The sequence below is a fragment of the Melanostigma gelatinosum genome (genome assembly GCF_949748355.1).
Source record: "Melanostigma gelatinosum genome assembly, chromosome: 14".
In the NCBI taxonomy this organism is placed as follows: Eukaryota; Metazoa; Chordata; class Actinopteri; order Perciformes; family Zoarcidae; genus Melanostigma; species Melanostigma gelatinosum.
Window position 1 is genome coordinate 19,895,316 of NC_136647.1, and position 18,650 is coordinate 19,913,965.

General features: G+C 46.6%; 1 protein-coding gene across 4 annotated transcripts in view; it reads left to right on the forward strand.

Moving 5' to 3' along the window:
* Positions 1 to 18,650, forward strand: part of auts2a (activator of transcription and developmental regulator AUTS2 a) — a gene marked incomplete at its 5' end in the record, with an annotated part of 301,972 nt that overhangs the window by 245,832 nt on the left and 37,490 nt on the right. For all 4 annotated transcript variants that reach the window (XM_079284033.1, XM_079284035.1, XM_079284034.1 and 1 more), the window contains one exon: positions 18,576 to 18,624. In XM_079284033.1, coding sequence (XP_079140159.1) covers positions 18,576 to 18,624 — 49 coding nt within the window. The remainder of the gene's footprint in view (positions 1 to 18,575; positions 18,625 to 18,650) is intronic.

Consider the following 18,650-nt stretch of genomic DNA (forward strand, 5'->3'; position numbering starts at 1 on the left):
AAGCACATCAAGCTAATGGATTTGTGTTGATGCATAAACACAAGAATGCTCCATCAAGTCCTCAATTTCATGAGGCCCTTGTGTGATTCTTCATTAATCACCGTGAAAATGGCTATGGCTTTGGAAGACGACATTACACAGGGTCGTGCGTTTCGGCGCCGTTTGCGGGAAAAGGACGGCTCCGAAGCCGTCTCCATGCACAGTCACGCAGGGGGAGAGAGGCCACACCAGGCACTTTGCCTTTAATGACGAAAGCACTGAACACATGCGTTCCCCTGTCATCGCACTAAAGAGCTTGATTGCAGATGCCGACGCTTCCGATGACAAAAACGACATCTGTGAACATCTGCTTTGGAAATTGAAGCTGGCCTTGGAACGGAACATTGACTTTGTTTTCCGTCTTCATGGACCAATTAGGGCTAACAGATTTACGCAGTCAGATCAATTCGAAAACAATCACGGCCTCGCTGTTATTCCTCTTGCCTGATTGCAGTGTGGCTCCACTGTGCCCATTAGTGTTACAGAACAGCAAGCACCCTGACCTCCACGACCTCTTCGCTCCGTCTCGTATACATCCTTGGAGATGCTTTTTCCTTTAATCTAGAGAACACACACAAGGCCGTGTGTGAGTGAGTGTTTGTGTGTGTGTGAGAGCGAGTGAGTGTTTGTGTGTGTGTGTGTGTGCATCCCCTCCCTTGCTTCCTCCTCCCTGGCATCCTTGCTACAGTTAATTAACAGTTATTAGTGTGAGCGCAGAGCACCGGATAAGATGTCACAAATCATCAAGTCTCTAGGTGCAGTTCTAGCAATTAAGAGCTCTGTCGCACCTTCCCTCTCCACAGTCATTTGGTACGCATCCAGGTTCCTTTTTAGACCTGAAAGCACTAATCAAATCATTTCTGCTCAGAGATTTTGTCGTCATTATTTCAAGCCCTAACGACGTGAGACTCCCAACTCACCCCCCCCCCCCCCCCCCGGCCCCAACTCCTGTCTGCAAAACTATGCAAAGCTACACTTTCCTCTGTATTATTGAAAGGGGTTATAACTTTTAATTCTGTGCTTCTTCCTTCATGAGTTCTATTTATACCCAGCAGGCTGTTCTATACCCGGCGATGTAGATGTACAGCTAGAATATAGTGCCCAGTCAAGAGCATGTGTGAGTGTTGGGGAAGGATGAGTGAAAGTTGAGAGATGCCGAAATAGAGACGAGAAGTATTTGTTGCTGACTTCTCTGATCAATTTGTCGTCTGTCGAAAAGGAACCTTGTGTCCGTCTGAAGTATAGGGACATTGAGCGGTGCTTCTTCTTGTTTTCAACACCCAGTCCTTGGATGTGATGTTGTTTATTTTCCGTTTCTTTCTTTTCTGGCTGATACAAGCTCTGGCCTCTTAATGCTCTTGGCCCAAAAGTGCAGTGCAGTGCAGTGGAGCTCAGTGGGGGCGAAGGGGAACCCTGTTGAATGAACAGCAGTTTGCTTGATAACTCAGATGTATAATAATTCATACCACCTCTCTGGAGGACTTCTGTGGAGACCAAAGCTATTAAAAAGCAACTCTGTTGATGCGATGTAGCACCGATTGACAGCCCCACTGTTGTTTTTAGACTTATTAAGAGGATTTGGGAGCAGACTGTTCAAGGTCTGCTCAGTGTGTTGTGTTGAATTCACCTTACCTCAGCATCAAAGACACAATGTGAGCAAAGCAGACATTTTGAAAGGCCGTACTGCAGCTACAGTATGTTGTTTTAAAGGGCTTTGATTAAAGGCGCACTACGACCATTTTTTAAATCCATACATGTTACTCTTATGCTCAAGGACAATCTAAGACATACGAGCAAACATGAGCAACTCCCTCCCAAATCCAAACACTACAATTTCACAGTAAAACATTTTCTGTTTCACAACTGAGACCACTACCGTAGTATAGAATACATCAGTCTCCCGTTTATTGTCTGTGCAGCTCCACACGTTGTCATGTTGACAAATATTGATTGAGGCCATGGAAATGTTGGAGTTGTTAATGAAGGGGGTGTTTCCGTTGAATGTAAGGTGTGCACAGTACATTGAAGCTGTGATGATTGCATGCAGGTGCAGTGTGGGTAGTACTGGTAGTGTAAAGTGTATATGTGTTACTCCTGTTCACCTACTTTGCTTGTATTTTAAATAATGATTGAAAAATAATGGTTTAGTCTTGAAACAGAATAATTATTTCAAAACAATTTCCATATACATATACACGATACTGCTCATTAAATGCAGTACCAAGTACCGAATCTACACAGTTTGTGTTTGCAGCACATGCATTTCATTCAATTCCTTTTTGTTTAATTGCAGTGATGATAAAAGAGTGTCAGGCAATAAAAAAAACATGGTGAGGGAAACAACCCACAGAAGCTATGCAACGTGTTCATTTGTGCAGATGAGTTCATCCCGTGGGAAATATGAAAAACATTTCATCCCAAAACAAAACGGAGCAGAAAACTAACAAAGGAACAATAAAATCAAGATGACAAGCTCAGAAAAGTGATTTCCATAACTGAATGTGAAACCAGCAGAATAGTGTGGAAAGCTGTACAGCAGTATGAGTCCATCAAATCACAACAAGAATAGAAATAGAACGTAATCACTAAACGCCCTGATGCTGTAAAACATAATCATAGGTTCGGGTAGTCTGATGAGTTCAGTGCTGTAAGTCAACTAGAAGGCTTCACGATGAATCAAACCCATGGGGGGTCTTTTTCACAGGCATAACTCAACCCAGTATGGGACCCAGACGTTAATCATGTTGTTAGTTACACCTGAGTTTGGCGAGTCAACATGTCCTGCATCAGAAAAACCTATTTACTGATAAAAGCCTTTATTAATGAATTTATTAATCTCACATATACAGTCGATTGAAGTAGCTTCTCCAACTTAAACGTGTTACGTGTGAATTCCTTTGCGGCCGCAGTATTTAAAGCGATGAAACATCTGTCGGTTAAGAACGTCCACTGTTTAATAGTGCATTATGGACAGATTGAAAACATCCTCTTGAGAAGGTGTGACTCTGTTTTCGTCAGGAGTTATTAATTGAATTGTGTTGTTCTCATGTGTTAGAAATAAAGTTGCTTAAAAAAACCTAGCTTCCGTGTAGTCAGATTCTCTTGGCACTTCGGTTGTGTTCCGTGTATCCTTATGAATTATCACCTCATGATGTTTTCCATCAAGGTCAAGGAAAAGTGGTTATGAATTGTTTTTAGTGTTGAACCTTAGCCCCAGCGTGTGTTCCCCACTTGCTGCCTCATGGCCTGTACTGCGCTCGTGCGGCTCGTTCCGGCTGATAAAGTCATCCCGATCCCCGATCCGGTTCCCCTTCAGGTAAACACTGTTGGCTCTGTCAGCACTGTTGCAGTTGTTTGCACTATTGAGCGCCGTTAGCACCGTTAGCTGCTATCTGCTGGCTCAGCCATTGCAATGTTGAGGGGCAGGCCCACAGTCAGATACATGCTCAATTTTGAATTATTATTATTACAAATGTTCTTCTTGCATTAGGATATGACACAGTTGTGTAATTCCCGCTTTATCTGCCCCCAGCAGGAGTTGTAAGGCTCCTCTATTACATTCAGCGGTGCAACTATAATGAGTATGCAGCCATTTGCTCTGTATTCAATGGGAGTTTGAGGTCAAACATTTGATTTAGTTGGGGGCACACTGCCAGCTTTGTTCTTGTCTTTTCATGTGGGAGGCAGCCAGCATCCTTCTTACTCGTCCACGTCCAAATTCCTCCTCCCCGGGGGCCGCCTCCTGTCAGGTGTCAGCAAAATGATCCCCAGTTAACTGTTGTTAGAAATGACACGAGAGCTGCCATCGATCAGCAGTCATGAATCATCAGTCGAACGGATGGAGACAGACGGGGCGGCTCATAGCTCAGAGCAGACGGGCTGCTGATGTGACCGGACTGGGCTGTTGTATCTACGGGGTTTTCATTAAAGCCGAGATAAAGATGAGATCAGGGAAGTGCAGGAGACATCCGTCTTCAAGTAGTGTGTGTGTGCGTGTGTGGCTTCATACTGTGTGGTTATATTAGCAACAATGATAGCTATCACTGCTGAGAAGGGTGATATCAGCAGCTCCTGGGGGGCGTTATTACCCTGGAGTGATCTGGACTGAGGGGTCAGACTTTGACACACAAATAAATAAGCTTTTAGAATCTTTGCAATGAAAAATGAGACAATAGTGGCTGCGTCCATACAAAATAAGGCTTTATATTGTATCCACTATATACACTGTACACAAGGGATGTGCACAGTAGCGGCAACACTTTAGAATATAATGCAGTCCAGCAGCAGGCTGCATGTGTCTGTGACGGCCGGTTCTGCGGTGAATGATATGAAAGCATGATTGTTCAGTGTTATCTCATCGCATTGCAGACCAACCATTTCTTTGTGGAGGAAAATGTCTTTGCTTTCTGCTTCACTTCCATCATTGTGAGTGTGACGGCAGGGCTGAAATGTTTCTTCTCAAAGGCTGTACGCTAGCGTAACATCACTGATAATAGCACACAGTGTATCAATGGGTGCTGCACTGTCATTACACATGCATACAGTAGCAATACTCAATATGACAAAACTAGACTGTGAACACATTTGTATTTATGCTAAGCGCACTCACACACTATACACAAAGGGATTATTGTTTCCACGAGCGTCTTTTAGTTGAATAGACTTAAAGGGCCAGTTTGTAGGTAACAAAAACACGACTTATTTTATTTTCAGGTGATTGTACACTGAGGAAAACACACTTATAAATATTGTATTCAGTTTCTACAAATAGATGCTGAACACATTTCATTCACATGTGGTAATCGGTCATTGCATTGTATATGTACAAGAGGGAATCATAATCTCTCAAATCCCGTAGGTTACCTGGTTGGTAACAAACTGCTCATAGCTACATATTAAGTGCAGACGGTAGGAGCACCGCTTTAAAAGATTACGTTAAATATGAAATGCCGAGTTCGGCATCATCGAATGAACATGGACAGATTACGCTGTTTCTGACTTCAGACTTTCTGTCTGACAGAAAACCCCCAAATGCCCACACTAGCCCACCTGGGTTGGTACAGTACTCTACATGTACCTGTTCACAAACACCCATAGGTGGTAGCACTGTTCCAAACGGTCAGCCGCTTTGGGCTCATGGCTGAAGATGGATGAGTTCATTTTGAATGCGCTCTCTCTCTCTGTCCGTCCGTCTCTGATGAAGGTCTCATCAGACACTGAGGGAGCGGTTTCATTTCCCCCTCATTACAGCATGCGGCGGAGACTCGCCAGGCTTCAAAGCTGCTTGATTGCATTATCGGGCATTTGGTGTAACACAGGCGTAAACTGTGCCATGTGACAGGGGGGCCAGGCCAACACTACAGCGCTGGGCTGGATGGAGGGAGAGTGGACCTGGGTGCCAGGGATTGATTCACATGCTTTTTGTTTTTTCTGTTCTTGTAGATAAGCCACTGTTTGCTAAAACGTTGCTGAGACGTCAATGTTTTTGTTTGCCCTGCTCCCAAGTGGCCATAAAACCAGTCAATGCAGGTTGGCTAACATAGGTGTTCTATCATTCCTCTGGTGTTTTATAATGAGGTTCTATACAAGCGTCGGTGAATAACTTTTCTCACCATTTCGAGTAATTGGTCCAAGTCATCTAAAGTAAGCCGCTGGTCTCATCCTGCAGTGCTTTATTTGGTATGTTGGTGCATTCAAAGGTCAAACACTGGCAATCACCGTTTATCACTCCGACAATCACGATCAAGATTGGCCGCGGATCAAGAGCTATAAAAGAATTGTAATTATCACCATTTTAGAAACGGTAATTATGGGCATCATTAGCATCCATCATTATGTTTAAGTGGGGCCACGGTCCACTACCCGGGTGTTCATCCTGCTCTTCTTTTATCTGCTCTCTTCCATCGCTTCCTCAGTGTGTTGAGAGAAAACATTAGAGGCCGTTTTGGAATCAGGGCCAATTGAAACAGCGGCGTGTCGTCTGCTGTTTCCCACAGTCCAACAGCTCCCTCATTCATTCACCCTGCTGCGGTTCAAATCAGTTTGGAAAAGGAGATCGCAGGTGTTGATGCTGGATTATGAGCGGCTTTCTTCTTCCGTCAGCTAAATATAAAAGTATGGACAGTGTGTGAATTTGTGCAATGCGGGTTGAAGGACAGTTCACCGCTTGTCTAAGGGAACAGAAGACGCGGAGCTTCACTGAAATGAAAGAGAACTGAAAGTAGGTTACATTTAACAATCCCTGCTGATAGACATCCACCTGGTACTCTCACTATTCACAAGACGCTGCACAGCTTCAACTGCAAGCCGGCTAATGTTTGTATTCAGCGGTGAGTCGTGCACAATGTCGAAACCAGTCTTCCTGTGGATGAATTGGATGAATTAGTAATGCTAAAAGATTCCATTTCGTCGATCTAAATGCTGTGTGCAGCCCTCAACCTGGTTAATATAAGGAGCCACTCAATTTTTCATGCCCACGCCAAGTGTAGCCTTCAATTTAACGTGCGCTTTTAATCCTGGGAGTGCTAAATTGCTTTTTAATGTCGAGGTACATGGTGTTTTCAGAGTAACCCGTGAAAAATGCATCAGCAATATGCAGAGCAAATCACATCCGATGTTTTTTGGGGTGACAGAACAAAGCAACACCACAGCAAAGAGGAGCGAAACCAATATGTTGTTTTGACACATCTGTCTCCTCGGGGGTCTCAGGAGGACTCCTCCCGCAGGCAGTGACGGTGTGTGTGTGTGTGTGTGTGTGTGTGTGTGTGTGTGTGTGTGTGTGTGTGTGTGTGTGTGTTTATGTGGTGTGATTAATTGCGAATCACACGTGTCGGTTGTGTAAATTCTCAGCGCTACATACATGCAGATCACCAGCATATGGCTCCAAATAGGAAAAAACATGCTGGTTTGCATGTCATGTATGTAATGTTTGTGAGCCCCTCCGCGTGTGAAGCCATCGGGGCAGTCCCAGGTGCTATTGTAACCGGAGTGTTAGTGGATGACAGGTGTTTGCAGGCCTCTGTGGCCCTGTTAGATCCGCTTGCAGACCAGAGGCTTCAGTGGAGTCAGAGCCTGGACTCCATCGAGCGTGACTGAAAGACGCTCCTCTAATATCCCTAGTCAGAGAGTCAGTGAACCCACACTGAATGACTTCCTTCGTGGCCAGCCGACCAACCGCCCATTGTTATCACGTAACAATTTGGCCACCGGAGCAGACTAATCAGTAGACGGAGGAGGAAAACACAGCCGGTGCTGCCTCCGCCCGCTCACAATTCCATTCAAAACCTTATTGTCGAATCTTTCAAATGAAGACACAATAAAAACACATCGTAAAAACGGGAGGTTGATGCCCAGTAAAAAGGCTCGGAATAAGGGTGTGTCTGAGCGGCGGCGATGCAGTCAGCCGTGTGTGTAGATCCGTTAGCTGTTAGCTTCTAGCCCAACACGCCGTCCGAAACAATAAAAGTGAGCAAACTGTTTTCCCCGACACTGTGTTTCCACACACTGTTTCCATCCGCAAAGCAGCGGCTGTGGGTCGGATGCTCACTGATCCTTTGCAGTTAGATTTCAGACCTCGGCAGAAAATTTCAGAAATGCTTGGGAAAATGTAGCTTGTGTGAACGACATCGCACTACTTTATCAATAAAACAGCTATGCTGAAAAGCTATTTAATTCAGAAAACAGTGCAAACTACCAGGCTTCTGAGTTAAACTAGCAGTTAAACCCATTAGCATGGAGCCGAAAGCATTATTTGGTTCGAAGTGTGTGATCCATGTGGACCGCCGTATTGTTCATTCAACCCTTCATCAAACTGAATTAAAATCTTTATTATCCAACAAACTGTTTTGTTCAGTTTCCTTCAGGGAATTGTGTGTGTGTGTGTGTGTGTGTGTGTGTGTGTGTGTGTGTGTGTGTGTGTGTGTGTGTGTGTGTGTGTGTGTGTGTGTGTGTGTGTGTGTGTGTGTGTGTGTGTGTGTGTGTGTGTGTGTGTGTCTTTACCTGTGAACTCAGGCATGTGAGTCAAGCTGTGTGTGTGGTGCCGCAGCTTTCTCTCTGGATAAGAACGCAGCCTGTCCCTGTTGCCAGTGCAAATCCTCTTACAGGCGGTGGGTGTGTTTGTGCGTGTGTGTCAGCGAGAGAGAGAGAGAGAGAGAGAATGCAACAGACAGCAAGCCGCCCCAGATCATCTCTGTGAAGCTTGGTGTTGGTAAACACAGTACATGATAAGCCCCAGCAGAGACAGGCACTGATGATCGGGCTTAGCGCTGCCTGTTGACTGGGTGGCCCTTTAGACTAATGGTCCCCTGTGGCCTCGACTGACATCAGGCCCTCAAACACAAAGTCACACACAAACGCTGACAGGAACCTGCAGACCTAAGACCACGTCAGACCTTCGTCACACACACTGGCACTCTTTTATGCCTCTCCTGGTATCAGTTTAACAGCAAAAACAAACTCTTAAAGTGGATCGTTAGACGCAGTTACATAAACACAAACAACACACCGGTTCACAAAGAACCCCACACACACTTCCAGAGAGAGAACACACTCTATCTGCGCCCTGGGAGCCTGGGTCCACTCAAATAACCCCATGGTGAATGTGCTGCCAGCAGGACCGCCTCACAATGTGCACATTTAGGACCCGGAGCCTCGCGGTGGCGCGGAGTTTGTGGAGGAAAACGTGGAATGTGTCCCGCGGGCCGATGCAGGCCGCTCTCAAAGGCGTCTCTATTACAGCCAGACAAGCGGGGCCTTATGTCATGGTCGCCAGCCTCGGAGACGCATTTCCAGACCGGTGCCCCGTGCCATGCCAGCACGCGCCCTCGTGGAAATCTACTGGCCCACACCGCGCTCCACTCCACTGCTGGAAGCACACATCGTTCACATGCGCCGATCCCACAACCGGGATTGTTTACTGAAAGAGTGGAGTCATGAGTGCTTCGGCGAGATCCGACGAGTGTGTCTTTGTGATGCCTTTGACGATAATGAACAGAAATAAGGGTGTGGCCAGCTGTGATGTTCTTCCCTTTGATATCATTGTTCTGTTCCTGTGACATCTTGTAAAGTCTTCCGTCAAACCTGGTTTGTGTTAACTGGTGCTGGGTACCGGCAGCATGATGGAGTGCAGAACATGACAGCTCCGCTCAGGTCTGCCTTCAGCCGCTGAACTTGTATCGATAGTGACGGATAAAGAGCCCTGTGATCCTGTGAAGCACCAGGCGTTGATTGCCATCCCCGCTGATAACGCCGCATGCTAATCATTGTAAACATCGTGTTGTGGCTTTGACACACTTAGGCTTATCTGTAATTGGTGTAATTGTTACTAGCGTTTAACGAGATCGTCTTCCAGATATGTCGAGTGCCAAAGGGGCCCGGGTACGGGAGAGGCTCCCTCAGATCTGCCTCGCTGATGGGGACATTAGATCGACGCTAACTCCTCTCGCTGTGCTATTAATGAAAGGCAGCCACAAGCCAGAGCGCACATCTGATAAAAGGGGCTTGAGATGAGGGTCATGAAATATTTAAATGTACAGGGCTTCAAAGCGGAAGAGGCCTCCCGTTCTTGTCAACAGACAGACCCCTGCGGCCCCAGTCTCTGGCCCTCAACCAGCTTCACACGTGGGTCACAAACCACCAGCTAACTTTTTCGGCTGTACGGACTCCGCCAGGGGAAGGTGGAGGGGATTCACAGATGAAATTGCTCCCGTCTCCACGGACGACTCGTTCTCCCTCTTGTTCAACCATTCTCCCGCGCTCTAGTGTTACACAGAGGGGCGACGAGTTCAGAGAGGTTTTCTCAGCGCTGTCTCTGACATGTTAAAACGCTCCGTCACATGACATGCCGCTCAGATCCCTGCAGCACATGTGCTCACACACACACAACCTTCTCCGACCACAACCATGAGGCCGCCGCTATCACATCCTGAAAGTATGAAAGGCTCCTGGTTTTTGCAGAGTGAGATCCTCTTTTGAGGACCTCTTGAGGGGACACAGCACGAATCACCTGTCAGCCAACAAACAATCAGCAGATCAGCTCTCGTGTTCCCCTTGTGTTTTTTTGGTCTCAAAGGGGCCTAACCCCCCCCCCCCCCCCCAGCAGGGAGGCCACTGTAGACAGAACAACGACCTTATTTAGCTCAGGCCCTGCAAAATGCAATTAGAAACCCCTCAATGACCAGCGGGGGCCTGGGATGAGATGGAGGGAGAGAGAAGGACAGCGACAGAAAGGGGGGGGGCGGGGGGAAGAAGGCAGGGGGGGGGGGGGCAGAGACCTCCCTGCTGTCTGTCACCCTGCTGGCTTTTGATGTCCGTGGCCAATCTTGTGTCCCCCCAGAGAGCCTATCGTCAGGCCCCACTCCGGAGCTGTTGAGCATAGAGAGAGCTGGAGAGGCTTGTTTGAGTGGAGTGCGGGGGGGGGGGCGGGGGGGCTGTCTCCGGCGGTGCCTGACAGAATGGTCTTGACGGAACATTTCAGAGGCCTAATCCCTCCGACCATACTCCTCCAGCCGGGCGAATCACTCGGGGGGTCTGCAGAGGGTCAGACAGGTTTTAATACAGCGCCTTAGTGGTGATTTCCTCAGTGCCTTCCTGTAGGCCTTCCTTTACAAATAACACAGCAGGCTTCTCTCCCCTCCTTTTCTTCCCCACTACCTCCCTGTTTGGCTCCTTCCCCCTCTCCGTCTTGTCTGTCTCTCCACATCCCCTCCTGTTTTGTTTTCTTCTCCCGCTCTCATCCTCCCTAGTTCCTCCTCCTTTATCTCCCTGCCTTCCCTTGTCTCCTCGCTCCCATCGCGCCACTGAGAAGAAGGAGACAGAAAGGGAAGATATTATCCCTGCCAGCGCAGTTGCTCTCGCTTAGTATGAAGTCGAGGCCTCGCTGGGGGGTTCCAGCGCCACGGTGCTTTGGTTGTAGATGTCGTCTGGGTCTCCGCAAATATAAAGACATGCAGATTAAGGAGAAAAATGAAAGCTGGGGGTTCGTCATGCAGCGGGATATCTGTTAGGAATGTTTTGTCTGTCTGGGATATAACTCCACTGTAATGCTGCAGAGAGAAAATTGGGGTCAAATTAAAAGAAGCTGATAATCCTCCTTTTTTTTTGTCATCGAGATCAAATGCCACGACAGGCTTGATGAGGTTATACTGAATAAGCGTAGCCTATCAATGGGTTTGTATGACCAGCAGCACTGAGTCTTGTTTACACGGTCACAGTCGTGACGTAGAGATGAAAGTGAGGATCACAAACAAAAAAGGCCGCACATTGAAATTCAGATTTCCCCGTCACATGCCTGGTTCAAAAGCGACAATTCATTTCCTCGGTCTATTTAATCTCTCTGTCAGCATTGAGCGACAGCACATTCAATAAGGACACAGAATTGACCTTTAAAATAATTTGACTTGGATTTGGGAATTTGCAATTATACCGACATTAAATGAAAATGTTAAAGGTAAATCATGTCTAATACGCACAATAGTGTGCGTGCGTGCATGCGTGCGTGCGTGTGACGGAGGGGGTTGCATTAGGGATGTAACTGAAGCATTTGAAGCAGGGAAGGTTAAACCAATTTCCTTGCCTGCATTGTTTTCCACAGTGAGTCTCCCAGCAGCGGCAGGAGACTGATGGCCAGTGAAGTAGGTTTGTTCGCGCCGACAGGCCGGTTCTTTCTGCGCCCCGCTATGTCAACTGGATCTGATTATTGCCTACCAGATCCAGATAATGTCTGCTATTGATCAGGCCATTTATCTTGACCGCCTACGGCCCCGGCCTGCTTTCAGAGGCTGTGGGGAGATCAGCAGATACAGATAAGCAGATGACATTGTCTCTACAGGCTTTTAACAACCGGAAGAAACTGTTTTTCCGCTGCCTGCCCGGCTGACATGTGAAGGAAGCGTCATTATATCAAAAAGGATCTGCTTTTAGAGGTATCGTCGTCGGATCAGATGCTTTCATCCCTGTCAATCTTCCTCAAAGTTCCCAGAATGCAGTGCTGCAGGAATGAGTCCAAAAATCGGGAAATTAGTCAGCATTTCTGCAATTTTGGTTCCGTCGTCTCAAAGTTGATGGATTTTTTTGAATTCGAGTTTTTGGTTCGATGCCTGTAATAAGGTGATTAAAACGTTTTCAGAAACATACAAAATACGTCAGTAAATACTCCACACGTTGCTAACAAGTGGCTAAATGAGACTACAAAACATCATCACACGTCTGGTCCACCTTTACAGCCTCGCTGTGTATACCGTGGTGTAGTTTGTTTACAGCCTAACATTAGCTGTTTTACTTTTGTCGTTTGCATTCATGCTTCAAAAATCATAAATGTTGTGTTCATTTCAAGAAGATTATATGCTGAACAAACGTTCGTACACATTTGTTTGCCACAGAGCTTATTTTCTGCAATCATCCAAAATCCAAAGGAAAACCCCCATCGGCTTTTTGTTGAGGGGACGAGTGCGATGCTGACTTTCGGGGTTGGCCTATAAACCCATCACGTCAGCACTCTATGCCAACCACATCCTGTGTGCACCCTGTTTGAAATAAGTGGGCAAAGATATAGAAAGTAGCATTTTTGGCATTATCTACAGGTTTATTGTTGAAAAGCATGTCTGTGGCAATGCTGATGGACGTCCTTAAAGCTCATATTCTCTGTCAGCATGTTGGATTGATGCAGTTTAAGAGAAAAGACTTTTCACCACTTCTGGCATGCTATGATGTCCCAGTTTGTGTAAGGGTTTTTAATGCTGGCTACATTTGTCTTTGTCTCTGTGTGTGTGTGTGTGTGTCTGTTTGCATGCACAGCCGTGTGTCATCCCCACATTAATACTAGCAATGAGTGACAGATTAATTTATGTCTGGCTACGTGTCTGAGGCATTGGGAAGAAAGGGCCTGTCAGTGCTGCTTGTCGGGAGGGGGTAGAGATTGGAGCCAGTTGTCATTGACAACCCAGCGCAGGCTCGGAGAGATAAGGTCGGATGTAATGACTGTAAAGAAAGAAAGAAAGAAACAGAAAATATATTTCAAAAAAACATCCTCACTCCGCCCTCGAAGGGCTGGGAGAAGAGGAGATGCTGGTGTTTCCAAGTGTGTGGGTTTATGTGTGTGCAATTAGAAATATTTCACACTTCTTAGATTGCACTGCAACATTTGGACATTTCAGGTCTTAAGCAACACGGAGGCTGTGATGTAATCCCAGCCCCCTCCTCTAAGAAGAATGGAATTTATTGGTTCTAATCCATGTAAAACAGGTTTTATTTTCCTTGAACTGCCTGTTTTTTGATCAAGCATTATCTTGTTAATTCCAATAGTGAGATTACTGTGTGTAAATAGCCACTGGAACATAATGAAACATGTTTGCCTGCCTCTGTGATTCACTGCCAATCATTATGTCTAAGGCCACACTCCACTCCAGCTGGTGGCGTTTGCATCTCGAGCTGGTTTGCCGGGAAGAAGATAACAAAATGGATGCTTGTTTTTATGAGAGGCTGTGCGAGGAGATCCGCAGTTTACCCACATTCGTAGAATTAGTCAGTAAAGGAATTCAGAGACAAGCCATATGGTGTTGAACTCCTGGCAAACAACACACATCACCGTCACCGACGGGAACGAAGTGCGGATCAGGAAATGTGCATGCGTGCAACAACAGGCCGCCGCAGACCTGACATTTTACCGAGTGCGTCCATTGTTTTAGTGAAATGCCTCATTAAATACTGGAAGGATTGCCATGTAATTGAATACAGATATTTGTGGTCCTCAGAGGATTAGTTATAAATACTTGGGTGATTCCCTGAAGTTTCCTCTGCCTCCACCATGAGGGTCACGTTTGTGGTTTAGAGGGAACTGTCTTAGCAGTTACAGGGTGAATTGCCATATTTGGTACACACGTTCATGTTCCCCTCAGCACCATTTCATTCTCACAAAGATGTCACTGTGAGGTGAAACTGTAACTGAAATATTCCACCCACCTGAGATGACTGCTGTTCACTCACCAAGACTCTGTTCAATGTCACAGAGAAAAGTCTCTTTCCATTTCCTGGCCTCTGCATCCGATCCTATAGTTTGAGTCATGAGGGTTTTTCAGGCCTTGTAAAGCAAAGGCAGGGCCCTGAGTCAACAGACAGACGTAATGAAAGCTTTTAACATATTACATTGCCAGCACTCATGTTACACTCATCAGTAATATTTTAATCAAGGGCAGATTTGGCGTAATGGCAGGAAGGCTCATAAAGGCGAGCCGGTCCCCTGTGATTGTAATCTAGGAGAGAGTTCCTGTCAAATTACACCATGGTTGTGGGGGGAGAGGCAAACAAGCCTCTGGCTTCTTTGAAGTGGAGAATCAGCATCCAAAAAAAAAGGAATAAAAGATGACAAAATGTCAGTGTGAAGCTGATGGTCTATAGACAGAACTTGCGTGCCCAGACAGCAATTGCTGAGATACATAGCACACATCGAGACGTTGCGTTTGATCTCAGCGCTTCATGCTCTCCCACAGGCGATGTTTCTTTATCTCCACATGAAACTGCAGGGTTCTCATTTTTTTATGTGTGTTCATCTCCGCCGTCGTTTCATTTGAATTAAAAATAATGTGCTGTAAGAGATCCGGACGGCGATTGTTTGGCAGCGTGGCTGTAATCACAGACTTGTGGTCGCTCGCAAATCTGATAATTGCCATTTAAAATGGAGAACAGCGGCTCGTTCACGGCTGCTCGCGCACAGGCTCGTGAAAAGGTCTGGGAGCCGTTTGCTGCTGGTGGCAGACACATAAATACATATCTTGATGCCGGCCATGTCATGCTTTTGAAGCCAAACCACGATACGCTCCTGATGCTTCATCGCAATAACCGCTTCAAACATAAGAATCCCTGTGATCTAATTACATGTAACCACAGTTGGTGCATTTGCAACTCATTTTAGACGTGATTTACTGCATTTTGCATGAAGCGTGGCACTGCGCAGCTCCATAATGCCGCTGTAGTGCAGTATCAAAGATGTTTTCCCACAGCCTATGAGCAGCAGTGAGCCAGAGGGTAAACTACTTCATTGGTTGAAGTTGTTCAATGCACAGTGCATACATCTGTGAAACGTACAAGGGGGCATAGCAGGAGCCTCGAACTTGATGAACACATGGCCATGCAGGCTGCTGTGTCTCCCAGGCCCTTTTGTGACCACAGCCTTTGTCCTCTGTAACTGAACCAAGTGGCTGGACTTTAAGCGGCCACATAAGATAAAATCCCTCCCACCCCCTAATGGTACTTCACATTTGTTTAACCTGTGTGCCCTTGAACAGCTCTGCCAAGCCCATGGGAACTTGATATGGACAAACACTTTTCTGCTAAATGTAAACTGCCTATTTCCAACCAGCCCGAGCATCTGACTGCAGTTTGGGCTGTTGTGTGGATGTGTGAGGATTTGTTTTGCCTCCCTGAATCTCAGGCAACTGCATGTCCCATTCCCCATGACTTCATGTGGCCGGTCCCAGCCAGCCAACGCACCCTCGGTCTCTCCGTTACCGAGGGACGGATTAGCATCTCAGCTATGAGCTAAGTCTGTTTTCTGCTCTGTGGTTGCTTGGGCTGAACTGGCAGCGAGAGACTTTGCAGTGTGACTCTATTGTACACCCATTGACCTCCGAGCCAGCGGGGCTAATGCTCATTAGACAGGCTATAGGATGCTAAGGGTCTGCGCTATCAAGAGGATTTTTTCAGCAATTTCCAGCATTGGATCAGGATTCACCCAGTGAGATGAACCGAGGCGAAGAAGGATGAGCGCCGTTGCTTCTCGGGTAAATGCTACTTTCAGGCCTGCAGTGTGAATCCTAACAGGATAGTGTCCCATCTTAAATCTGCGTGATCCTTTTTTAAATACACACTCAATGGCATCAATACTGGGAAGCCACTAGGAGGTGGTCCCATGGAGCAAGACGCTGAGCCCTGCCAGCTCCAGCAGGGCTAGTTTTTTTTTGTGACCCTGGGTGGGCAAGCTTAAGAAAAATCCCTCCAGGGCTTTGGTTCACAAAATTATAAATGTGGTATTCATGAGTTATGTCTGCAGTGTCAGTGAAGGAAGCTTGTTGGGTTTCTGTTCCGTCAGGGTGGGCCAGGGAGAGCTCAAATTGAAGGCTGAATGACCCAATGCTGTTCTATTACCAGCTGACCTCCCTTCAGGCCAGTGGAGTGGGAGATGGTCCAACAGGAAGACCAGCCTGTGGGCTGCGAGGAGGTGCATGCTACTCATAAAGGAGCGTTTTGTTTTGCCTCCCCTCATGGTAGCAGCACCCTACTGGGGAATTCATTAGGGGCTGACATCATCTCACTCAATACAGAGTGAGAGAAAGAATATCTTTCTGCCTCCGCTCTCCCATCCCTCCCTCCTTTTTCTTCTTCCCTCTTGTTCTCTCTCTCCTTCTCTCTCTCTCTCTCGCTGCCTCCTTATCTAGCTCTGGTGCGCTGCCGCCTCTCCTTTTGCGCGCCATTTACGCAAAAGGTAAAAGCGCAGATGTGCGCCTCTGCAATCGAGCTGCCCGCCTTTCAGAAGCCCCCCCAAAAACACGAGTGTGTTTGTCTTCTGACGGAGCACGACTGAGGTTGAATCCAAGTCCGCCTGGAAATCAGGAAGTGGGAGGACCCGACCGTGAAGGAAGCAGCACTCTGGCAGTCAGTCGCTGGATGAATGGGAGTTTGTCTGGTTCTCAGTAGCGGATGGGGAGAGGCTCTTGTGCGCCCACGACCGGGATCCGTCAGAGAGAGCGCGGCAGACAGGCGTTTGCAGCTGAACACACAGCAGCGACGGAGGGCTCATACCGTGTGAAGTTGTGCGCTCTGCTTGTGTGATTTGGCTCTGTCTCTACAGAAGGAACCGGCCGTGCGCTTTGTTGGATTGGTTTGCTCCGTCGGACGCAGCCCCTCTCTCTGCGCACCGACTCACAGACCCACCCGGATCCTCTTGGTTACCTCTCACGGATATTCCCGACAGGAGAATATATACGTGACAAAAATCACGTTGTGTCCTGAGAAAGGAAAGAAAGGTGGATCAAGGGATTTTCTTTCTTTCTCTCTCGTCGCCTCAGTGCTGTTGCAGAAGCTCTCCGTGGCGAGACACATGGTTCCCTTTGTCCAAAAGGCGCAGTAGCTTTGTGAACGGCTTTGGATTTTTTTTTTCTTCCTTTTTCTTGGAAAGGCTGCTTCCCTCTCCGTATGGCTCGATCTAACCGGAGTAGACTTCACCGCCTCTTGTGTGGATTATATGACTTGAAAAACAGAATGTGAAACGAGGCCATATTTACCAGACCGAGAAAGTAACACCCTGACTTCTTTGCCTTCCCGCTAACCTTGCCACATCAAAGGTATGCGCGCTGGCTCAGAGCCGCTTATCGTCTTAGATTGCATTGTGTGTGTGTGAGCGTGTGCAAAATGCTCTCACTGGAATCTTTTTTTTTCTTTTCTTCTTTTAATGGTAAACCATTTCCATGTCACCTCTCGTGCTGTCATTTATTCCGCAGCTTTCTTTGTTGACATGCTGTCAGTGTTGCATTAGTGAGTGACACGGTTTTACATCCAGCAGTAAAACAGCGTTCATTTGGTTGTCCGTTCACACTTTTCTCATTTTCATTTTGTCATTACAATACTTCACTCTTCCTGCAGATCAAAACCAGACATCAGGATGCAAAGCATAAGCTGTCACTGGACGCCGATTTTGAATATTCAGTCATGAAATACCGCCTGCAGTGATAGAATGTAATGCCTGAACGTGATATTTAGTGGTGCATGATTTAGCATTCACAAACCCGAGGTGAGGCAATCCACAGAGCCAGTTACCAGAAATGAATTTTCTTCAGACGAACCTGTCTGTCAGTCTTCTTCCCATGTGTTGTCCTGTCTTTCCTGTCCTGCAACCTGTACTTACTTTGTGATAACAATACGACTCGTTCACCTTAATGTCGCCAAATCAAATTACTCTGTGACTCAGTATTTTCAACGTCTGTAAGCCTTTTTGTTATTATTCAGGTTTAAATCCCATCACTGCACGTTGTATTGTAACAGTGATGCTGAGCAGGAGGGATGGAGTTGTGTTGTCACGGAGCAACAGTGCCACCAAGTGGCGTGACTACAAGAGCCACTTGTTTTGTTTCAGTCTGAGATCCATTATCGGTGTGGATCATGATGCTCAGGTTACCCAACTAATTATGGACATCATTTTGGGCTTGGCAGGATGCGGACTCTGGACATGTCATTGCTTAAATGGAGTTAAATTTGACCTTTAATATTGTTAAAATTGAGAACATAGATGAAATGATCAGAGAGAGCCTTCATATTAAAACCACATCATGAATCTTCGTAAACCAAGGTGAATTCAAGGATTACGGTTTCATTTCAAACGACAGTTTGGTGACTTAAGCTCCATAATTACTTACCATGACACGATAACATCCTCTCAGTCCTAGTCTGCGCTGTCCCCAGAACAGCTATCTCGGAGCGGGTTTGGGCGTCTTGGTGTAAAATGATATGGCGCTGTGATGTTTTTCTAATTCCAGTCTCCTCTTTTTCAGGTCTCCGATGCCAGCTCAGAGAAGTTGTTCAGCACAGCTGCAGTTAAAGGTACAGACATTTTGTCTTTCTACGCT